Source organism: Diadema setosum, chromosome 4, assembly GCF_964275005.1.
Source record: "Diadema setosum chromosome 4, eeDiaSeto1, whole genome shotgun sequence".
Taxonomy (NCBI): domain Eukaryota; kingdom Metazoa; phylum Echinodermata; class Echinoidea; order Diadematoida; family Diadematidae; genus Diadema; species Diadema setosum.
Window position 1 is genome coordinate 23,779,385 of NC_092688.1, and position 10,549 is coordinate 23,789,933.

The 10,549-nt window shown below is 37.4% G+C and overlaps 1 protein-coding gene across 1 annotated transcript; it reads right to left on the bottom strand.

The window, feature by feature from the left end:
* Positions 1-264: 264 nt before the first annotated feature.
* LOC140227962 (uncharacterized) lies at positions 265-10,549 on the bottom strand. Its single transcript, XM_072308344.1, has 9 exons — positions 10,486-10,549; positions 9,737-9,841; positions 5,216-5,437; positions 4,269-4,319; positions 3,830-3,892; positions 2,834-2,890; positions 2,058-2,172; positions 430-1,579; positions 265-363 (listed from the first exon to the last, which is right to left on the bottom strand). The coding sequence occupies exons 1-9, from the start codon at positions 10,547-10,549 to the stop codon at positions 265-267; spliced, it is 1,926 nt and encodes a 641-aa protein (XP_072164445.1).

Genomic DNA, 10,549 nt, shown 5'->3' on the forward strand with positions numbered 1-10,549 from the left:
TAAAATCCGCGAGAGTCGCCAAGAAAGATTTTAGTAGGTAGGTGAGATTCATAAATAGAGGATTATCAGCTCTGAAACGAGTGAATCCAACAAAATTGGATATCCCAATTAGACTGAAATAAGAATCAGTGATAACGCCGTGTCTTAAATCTGTACTCTTAAATAGAAAGATAAAGCTTCTCTGAAACGCTTTTATATTTTGCTACTGATTGTGCAAACAGAAAAGAAACCATAAACATAAACAGTTGGTTAGGAAAAACATATTCAGAGATCCATATTTGTATTTGTATTATTAACGTTCATATACAGTTCCTCTTGTGACGTTGCTTTATTGTCAATGTGACCGTCTTTTGTTTTGTCCACCTTAGCATACAGTTCTTCGCACGTTGCTGGTTTTGCTGCCGAATTTCCCTCAACTGTTTTGTTCACCGTTGCGTACAGTTCTTCGCACGTTGCTGGTTTTGCTGCCGAATTTGCCCCAACTGCTTTGTTCACCGTTGCGTACAGTTCTTCGCTAGTTGCTGGTTTTGCTGCCGAATTTGCCCCAACTGTTTTGTTCACCGTTGCATACAGTTCTTCGCACGTAGCTGGTTTCGCTGCCGATGATCCCTCAACTGTTTTGTTCACCGTTGCATACAATTTTTCACAAGGTTTGGTATTTGAAACATAACTCATGGGACTCTCGCAGTCATAGCAGTCGCTCAAGATGTCATCTATCTTTTTAGGGTGCTTGTCATGGGTGGAAGCTTTATCAGGATTCAGCAAGTAGTATTCTCCGGAGTCGAAAGCGTCAGTGAACTGTGGTTTGTTTAACGTTTCGATATTATTAGCTTCGTCAGGATGTAGTTGATAATAGAAGGCATCGTCACGATTGACGGTTGGTAGGGATCCCACGCAGGAATACGATTTGTCATCATTTCTGTCGGAGTGAACTTCACCATGAGAAGAAGGTCCAGAAGCTGAGAGACCTGTTGGGGGATTTTGCAGTCTCTTATCCAGGAGGGAACGATTGCAGTGATCGTACTCGCTCTCTCTATTGCTAGGAATGTTCTGGGCAGACTGTTTGACGACATTCAACGAATTATAGCACCTTTCATCAAACAAGCGGGCTTCATCAAAGGATCTAGAGCCTTTTTTCGTCAGCCAATCGTTTCCACAGAGGTCTACATCCTGGTATTCACAGTCCTCATAGCAGCTCGCCGTTTGATCCAAAGACGTTTCCTGTACTCCACGGTTCTCATAAACACACGGGATACTGACTGATGCGTGTACAGAAGAAGTGACGTTGCTCTCCAATGAGACTGCGCAAAGGGAGACTTGTACGTTTGATGGCTGGGACTGTCCCTTGTCTACCTCCACAGCGTCTTGGTAGATGTGATAAAGGTTCTCTTGATGAGTCGTGACGTCTCTGAAAATATTTCCATGGCGGTTCTGGGAAGGATGACCCTCTGCTCCAGCGTCAGTAATAGTAGTGTTCAATACAACATGATCCGCCGAGCTCAAATTTTGGTTTTGATTGTCTATGCGAAGCATCTCCAGTTGTCTGATTGACTGATTTGAAATTTGTGAGGATCTGCGTCTGTAACGGCAATTATAAGAAAGATACACTGTTAACTGTTTTGAAAAAAAAAAAGAAGAAGAAACGAAACAGAAGACAAACCACCAATAACAACATTGCATTTTCAAGACGGAATGGAAACAGATATCACAAATATACAATTGTGGAATTTATCAACTTGTTTTGGTTTGTCCCACGGAAAAATATATAATAAGGACATTGAAATAATGATTGAACATCAAAATCCATTTACACACTTTGAAAATATGGTATGTTTTACTTGAATACATACACATACATTTTAATTTTTTACTCAAAGTTTGAAGCATTAATTACATTACTAAAAATGTAGAAAACGACAGTACAATGGCACAAGTAGGAAACAACTTCAACCACTTCCCGCAGCAATCTCCAAGCACCAACCTCCAACACTTTAACACACATATACACGCATATTATACACGTACACACAATACTGGGTTTATACGGAAACACTCACCTTTTCTTGTGATGTCTGCACAATACCATGAAGAGAATTGCAACAAGTATGGGAACAACACACAGAAGAGCTGCTATTGCAAAGGTGTCAACATTGTTCTCAGGAACTTCAGAAGCTGAAATGGAATTCAGTACAATAAATCTTTGTCACTCTTTGCAAAAAAGTACATTACATTGGAGCGCACATTGCATTGACATAATCCCGTAGAGTGCACATTATCGTATCATCAACAAAATAATCCTGAATTGACAGCCCTCAGATGCAAGCACTAAAGACATTATTTTACACATGGAAGGATAAGGCACCACTTAATATGCAAATATAAGATATTACCATTACTTGATAATATCAAATTATGGATTTTGCTCTATTATGGAATTGCTCTATTTTAAATCAATATACATGTATTATTGCCTCTGATGTATTAATAGCAAATTGATCAGGTTGACGCAATGACACAGGTTCCTATGTCGAAAACTCTTTTTTTTTTTTCACATTTCAGGTCGCATGAAAACTCTGTGTGTGTGTGTGTGTGTGTGTGTGTGGGTGTGTGTGTAAAGATAAATCTGCTTACAATAATGAACATGAGTTAATATCGTAAGCAGCAAAACATGGTTGCAATAACCCTTTAATATACAAGATGAAATTAAAATTCTGAGAAAAAAAAAAGAAATTAAACGATGTCAGTAAAATAATCTCTGCTTCATTATTGAATATATACGTAATGGATATGTGTATAGTTAGATGATATCAAATAATAAGGATATGCAACTCACTTGTAGTCGTTTCGCTTGTGTCTGGTATGACTACATTTTCAGTTGGATTGCCATCATCTGTTCGTGAAAAAAGCAAAAAGAGCAAGATGATTGGTACAGACAGCCGCAATGATGACATCATGGTATTTAGACCCACAATGACCTCGTCACCTCACATTGCATTTCATTTCATTTCATTTCATTTTAACATCAAAATAATACAAAATTATTGCAAAATAATATCGGCGATTTGAAAAAAGATTTGTAAAAAAAAAATAAATGACATTAGGCAAATATAAATACAAACAAATACATAACAAAAACCCGAAAACACACAACGATGGAGTAAATACGAAATTTTCATACCTAGTGGCATTGATTTTGCGCATGTTGATAAAGAAAGATTACAAGCAGGATATCATGTCCTTGGAAAAGACTTTCACCAGTTATTGTATGAAAGAGTTTATTTCCATAACATGGTCGAACTATTTGCAATAGCCGGAAACACATACATTTTTATGAATATTTCAAATTGAAATTGAAATTATGAATTTATTTTTACTTTTTATTTAGGACTTATTGCTACAACATAATGTATCTGTCAAGTCTAGACGGCCCACCTATGCACTTGTGTACAGTTGATACAACTTGACTTTGAACATAATAAAATGTCAAAAGCAGGGAAGAAAGGCAGTCGCGTTGGAATTTTATTCCTTAAATGACAGTGCGATGTACTTCTTTTAGTTACCAAGCTATCTGCATGACTAACAGTGTACATAGCAATAATTCCATCAACAAAAGAAAGGAAATGGTAAGTTTGAAAGGTTTTTGTTCCTTGTCTTTTTAACCAAATCTTTTAACAGTGAATAGAGACTGAGCCTCAAACCGTAACCAAAAAATATAAAAAAGCAACACAAAATAAACGAAAAAAGTGATTACACAAATCATAAAGCAAACAATGAGAGGGGTACAAAAAGAAAGGTTCACGACTGTAAAGTGGCTGACAAGTCATCTTACTTAGAAACGACGTGGCGGTGATCTCGGGCAATGTCGTTAGTTCATAAGCAAGCCCTCCCTCGCCTGTTTCATTGGAGGAAATCGGGGGCATTGGAGGAAATCAGGGGCATTGTGAGTAATGACTTATATTTGTTTGTCCACAGAATCAGACTTTGTTTTAATATATTTGTAACAGACAAATGTTTCAAAGCTTACTGAAAAAAAAATATATTTAAAGATAAAATTCCATCATTAGTAGTTTTTACAGCTGTTGGATTCAATATCTCATGGAGCTGAGGTGATTTGCTAAATTAGTAGAGTAGCGTTAGGGTTAACGACACATTTTAGTCAGATTAAAAAAAAAATGACATAATGCCAAAAGATGCCGAAACACACATCACAAAACAATTACAATTACTCTAACAGTAGCTAGCTTGTAGATATTTTGAATGCTACTCACTGGAGATGTAGTCTGCATTCTGTGTAGGTGTTGGTTTGGTAGTTGTTCCACCTATGCATTAAACATAGACGTGCAAGACTTGATTCGGTCTCAAAGTAGTTTGGTAAATTATCCGGCACTCTTTGACAATACGAAACTCTGTCACGATCATTGAATTGAAGAATCGGTAGGTCTTTAAAAACTGCCCAAAGCGTATGTACATGTATCATAGAAATCTCTCAATCAAAATGACGTAAAATACATTGTACCAGCCCCTGTTGGTATATCTTGGCTTAATATCGGAAATAAGTTTTCTTTAATTTATCGATTGACAGAATAATGAATAGATCAAAGTGGTGTTTCTGTCTCGTATTTCGGCTAATACTTTTGAATTTCAGCAAAACTGAGACATTTACCAGAATTCTATTCTATTTAGTAACACTTATTTGATCTGATTTTTGTTCGTTTTTATCGGTTCCCTCAGTTATAGTGTGGTGTAAAAAAAAATTCTGCATTTCATAGTTCTCCTAATCTGATTTATCACGGGACCTGTGGCTCTACAAGCTTGTTTTTACGCAGGTCCTATCATATTTTTGGCATTATGACCTTAGTTTAACTAGCATGTATACCAAGACAAGCTTTTGTACATTCCGGTGAAATTTCATCTACTGACTGTTCTTTATAATTTTGGTAATTATACTTTATTGTGCTCTATGTGAGAAATAAAAAAAAAAATCTAAATAAAATGAAAATGAAAGGAAATCTTCAGTCACGATAACGGCTGATTTCCCGGAAATTTGAAGAAACCCCATAAATTTCCAGCTTTATGTCCAATTGAATGTACGAGCTATCATCCTCAGTTCCTTCTCCTCTTCCTATGCTCCGTGTTATACTGTCCAGTGTTATATTCATTGTAGCCAATTGAATGTTTTAATTTTGACAAATACTGGTGTGTATCAATGGCAAACCTTCTGTTTTAGTTTCGGATTTCCAGCAGAAAGGGATTGACATGTTCCAGGTAGGAAAGTAAGTCGACCGTCCAGGTAGCCATACACACTGCAGTGTCGCACTGCCACTGATGCTGTAGCCTTCATCACAGGTGAGAGTTATCTTGGATCCAAAGTATGTCATATCAGAGTCCCAATGACCATTTTCCACATGACCGGGGTGAACACAAAACCCGACGGAAACTGTCAATTTAAGAAATGAAATTATGCAGTATCATCTGTCCATCAAGATACTCACAAATGGTTCACGCCCTGATTGTACGTGAGAACTCGAATTGGGTGAAATGGGTCAACCCAAACAAACACGAGTTTATCACATTTTTATCATTCGAAAGTTTTGGGTCATAAAACAGATGGAAAATTGTGTTTTTAGCATTTTCCTAGAACATTCGGCGTGGAATAGTGTGATAAGGTATATCTTTATAGAGGCCCCTTTCAACTTCTTCAAAGCTCTTTACGCAGTCCTCACTTTTAACTCTAATAACTGTTCGAAGAGGACACTGTTTGTTCGGAATTTGGTACTAGAATTGGACAGAGTGTGTTGAGCATTCAAAAAGAGCATTCTTTCAGTGCAACCTGATAATGGTTTCATTGGTGTTGCTATTCAGTTTTCATTGCGTCCTGTCTTTTTCCCACCCAACGCAGAGAGCAAGGATTGCTTAAGATTAAGCGCTTTGACAGGCCATTAACCTTTGAGCTTCTTTTCTGAGTACACACTTTTCCAAAATGTGTACTTTCTCTCGTTTATTTAGAGGGTAGGCTTCGGTTCTGCTTGGTGACTGTTCAGCGAGTTTTTTAGCCAATTTTGGTCGGACACCGACAGGTGACCGACTGATGACCGACCAGGCACAACTGTTTTTTATTTTTTTTTATGACATCGGTTTTAACGCGGAACTAAAACTTCACCTGCGACTGACCAGTCTTCACTCGCTGCCCAAAATACTCTTGGTGTACCCCTAGCGGCGACTACCCAGACACCGACCTAATCACGTGAGCGCCGTCGAACGATTTAGAGAACAAAAATAATAAAGATAAAACTTACAAAAGCACAGAAGAAAACCAAGGGACTAGATGAAGAAGAGGGAAAAATCACAATCTGAAAGAGGCAGGGGGAGGGATAGAGGCAAGATAACCCTACCAAGTGCTTAGCAGCTTCTATATATGTGACCCTGCACCTCAAAACAAACAAAAAGTCGCCAGACATGAATTTTTAGTTAAGACCATATCCTGAAAGAGCAGACTTTAAGCTTTAAAATGATGTATAACTCAAATCAAATGGACTCTCCTAACCTATCTAAATATTGGAAAGAAAACACAAACTCAGAAAAAGTGTGAACAGAGAAAAGAGGCTCTGAAGTACAGTGTCTGTTCAAGCGCTTAATCTAATACCAAACCGTGCTGGCTGTGCGATGAATGGGACAAAAAACAGGAAGTAAACCTCCAGGGTAACGACAATCAAGGTATTATCAGATTAAACTGAAATTATAAATGCCTCATTAACACATTCTGTCCATAATTAGTGCCAACTTTCAAAGCAGTAGCATTATCCTTTCAAAAGTTATTAGAGTTGAAAGTGAAGAGTGTGGACAAGGTTTTTCAGAAATGAAAAAGGGATTCTAAAGACACACCTAATCACACTATTCTACCAAAAACATTCGAGATAAACTGCTAGAAATACACACTTTCCTGCCCGTTTTATGATACCAAATTTTAACATAATGTAAATGAAGACCCGCTCTTTCAGAAAATATTGAAAAGTCAAGTTCGGCTAGGTTGACCTATTTCACTTATTTTCAGTCCTCACGCAAAATCAGTGTGTGCGACTTTATGTTCGTTTTGAGGTGCACTGTCACATATAGCATTCTCAGCAGGTACATACCCAACGCAGCTGAGGACTAGCAATATTGGAGACATGGAAGACAGGGACAACCACTGTAGGACGAACGGATTTAAAGCTAGAAATTCGGGTCATTATGTAACCGACGGGAAATCGACGGAGCATTGCTCGGGCATCACTGGGATGTTACAGCCTGCTCGACTGATAGGCAGTGCCAAAATTTCAGTGGCGACAGAGCAGACTACAAATCGGTTGGTCGCCGCTCTGAGTTGTGACCATAGCCTTGTACTACAAAAGTCCAATTTGTATCAAGTAATACATCATTCCAAAGCATAGAGTCTGCTCTTTTAGAATCTCCACTTAGGACCAAAAATCCATGCCTGGCGACTTTTTGCTGGTTTTGTGGTGCAGGGTCACACACACACACACACACACACACACACTTACACGCACACACTTTATATATATATATATATATATATATATATACATATATATATATACTACAACGTCTGCTAACTAGCCCTCTTTTTGAGTCACGACTACAGATAATTATACATTTGTGTGTACGCATGCGTTTGAGTGGATGGTGTGTGTGTATGTTATGTGTTTCCACATCCTTTTATTTTTACTCGTAGCTTGCATGTCGTCTGTAAAGGGGAACGAACAGTCTCTTTATCTAGAGCACAACTTTGTGTGCATACCCTTGCAGACCAATAAATGCCTAACTACTCATTCGTTATGTTTGTAAGCATCATGACTACATGTACATTTAATAATGATTCAAACTAAAAATGTTCTTTGTATGTGTTCGCATTCTCATATACTACTTTGATTTTGAAAGAAATATAATATTCCCGACGGATGACGGTTCAGTAGCGACATTCTTCACTTTGTCTTCCTCTACAAATCAAATTTGTTAAGATCGCAACCGCTGATCTGTAAATTAACAAACATGTCGGGAAAGGGAACCAGTGGGACTCCATCTTGTCAGCTACCTACTGGTTTCCGTGCAGCGACACTACCACCAGGCTGTCCTTGGTTGCCGGCAGTGACACGATGAACATGGATCAAATTTTAATACCCAAGCTCCGAAATTCCGACATTGTCATGTTAAGTAGTCCAAAGCGGAAAAGATATATTAAATGAAAGAAAATATAATTTAATGGGGTGAAAGTTTTTTTTCTTTTTTTAAGATCGCAACCGCTGAATTAATAAAATTAGATTAATGCAAATTAACAAACATGTCGAAAAAAATAAAGGAACCAGTGGGACTCGAATCTATTTTCATTTTGTTTGCTGCAAAACACATCCATCCGCAACCAAATCGAAGCAGGCCAAAAATTTGGCAAATAAAGTGCGGAGAAGATACGTCACCCAATAAGTAACCCTATTTTTATTCATTGACTTTCATGCCCATGCATATCTCGAAACAATGCAGAACGATTTACGTTTATCCAACCGATTCATCCCTGCGCCTATATTACTGCGGATCCACACTGACCGTGGCTGTAAAGTTTCAACAGCATTCACACAAACATTTAGCAACCTAACGTTTGGAAAATGAATCCTGCACTGTCCCTTTGTCATGCAATGTACACAATAATTCCTGACACTTACTCAATATTTGTACCATTCAAGAAAGAAAAGAGAAAGTATATCGTATTTCTTTCGACTTTTGCAAGGGAGAAACTGTATTCCTGTATATTCTTAAGGCAATAAAGAAACTTACTTTGTTAACAATTAATATTAACGTATATATGTGACCGTGCACCTCAAAACGAACATAAAGTCGCATACACTGATTTTGCGTGAGGACTGAAAATAAGTGAAATGGGTCAACCTAGCCGAACTTGACTTTTTCATATTTTCTGAAAGAGCGGGTCTTCTTTCACATTATGCTAAATAATTTGGTATCATAAAACGGGCAGGAAAGTGTGTTTTTTTTAGCAGTTTATCTTGAACATTTTTGGTAGAATAGTGTGATTAGGTGTGTCTTTAGAATCCCTTTTTCATTTCTGAAAAACCTTGTCCACACTCTTCACTTTCAACTCTAATAACTTTTGAAAGGATAGTGCTACTGCTTTGAAAGTTGGCATTAACTATGGACAGGAATAATAATGTTAATGAGGCATGCTTAATTTCAGTTTAATCTGATTATCCCTTCATTGTTGTTTCTCTGGTGGTTTACTTCCTGTTTTTGACCCATTCATCGCACAGCCAGCACGGTTTGGTAAAGATTAAGCGCTTGAATAGACGCTGTACTTCAGAGCCTCTTTTCTCAGTTCACACTTTTCCTGGGTTTGTGCTTTCTTTCAAATATTTAGATAGGTTAGGAGAGTCCATTTGATTTGAGTTATACATCATTTTAAAGCTTAAAGTCTGCTCTTTCAGAATATGGTCTTAACCAAAAATTCATGTCTGGCGACTCTTGTTTGTTTCGAGGTGCAGGGTCACATATATGTATGGCACCAACAATGTATATAACTTATGTGTGTGTGTATCTGCATGAGCACTGATATAATGCAGAAACCAATAAAATCAAATTAAATGAAATCAAACTTTTGTTATGCTCTTTTAATTGTCAAATTTGTCATCTATTTACTATTGAATGCTTACAATTCACATTTGCCTTTCATACTCACTGTTGTATGACTCATGGATCAGTTGGTCAGATTCCTGGTCTACCTGTCTGGGACATGTCCATTTTTTAGAGTTCCTTTCTTCAGGCTCTATCTTGCCAAACGGTTCTGATTGAAAACAGTTTGTATGAATCTATTACATACAACAGCAGCGCCATATTCCCGGGTGTGCCTCTACAGACGAACATACAGTTTTGTTAAAATAAACGTCAGATCCGAAGAAAGACATAGTCTTAGATGTCTGTTCATCGTCTTACTAGCATCCATGAAATCCAGGTTTTTCATAGGTGTGAAACAAAATGACGGTCACCTGGAAAAGCTATATCCAATATACTCTCTTCAAAAATTATCAGCCAATCCTTGTTACGTAATTGTTACAAACCTAATTCTGATAAGACTACCGATCACATTTTGTCTATGCACTTACACTGCCAATAACTTTAATAGTGCAAAATACAAGTTAATATGATTTTGTTCTTTTATACTTTACTTTACTCATTCCTTATTTACAAATGATAAGGACGTGACAGCAAACACCCTTTATCAATAATGTATCCAAGGTATTCTATAGATAAGTATATTGCCGCAAAAGCGTATAGTTGCATGTAGGTAAAACCATGCCATTTAAAACAGAATGTTTGTGCAAAATGAGAACACTTCCTGCTCTTGACTCCGTAAAACAATGTCATTTGATCATTATGACAAATAAAACATCAACACAAATTTATTTGTAATTGCATCAGTAGGCTCACCTTGACATTTGAGTCTAACAGCCTTATTCGAGGAACAGTCAGCTGGTGTCAGTTGACAATCCAT

Coding starts and splice junctions, on each gene's coding strand:
- LOC140227962 (XM_072308344.1), bottom strand. CDS start 10,549: ATGGATTGTCAACTGACACCAGCTGACTGTTCCTCGAATAAGGCTGTT. Junction 5,438..9,736: donor GATCCATGAGTCATACAACA/GTGAGTATGAAA, acceptor TTAAATTGACAG/TTTCCGTCGGGTTTTGTGTT. Junction 4,320..5,215: donor ATCCGAAACTAAAACAGAAG/GTTTGCCATTGA, acceptor TTTAATGCATAG/GTGGAACAACTACCAAACCA.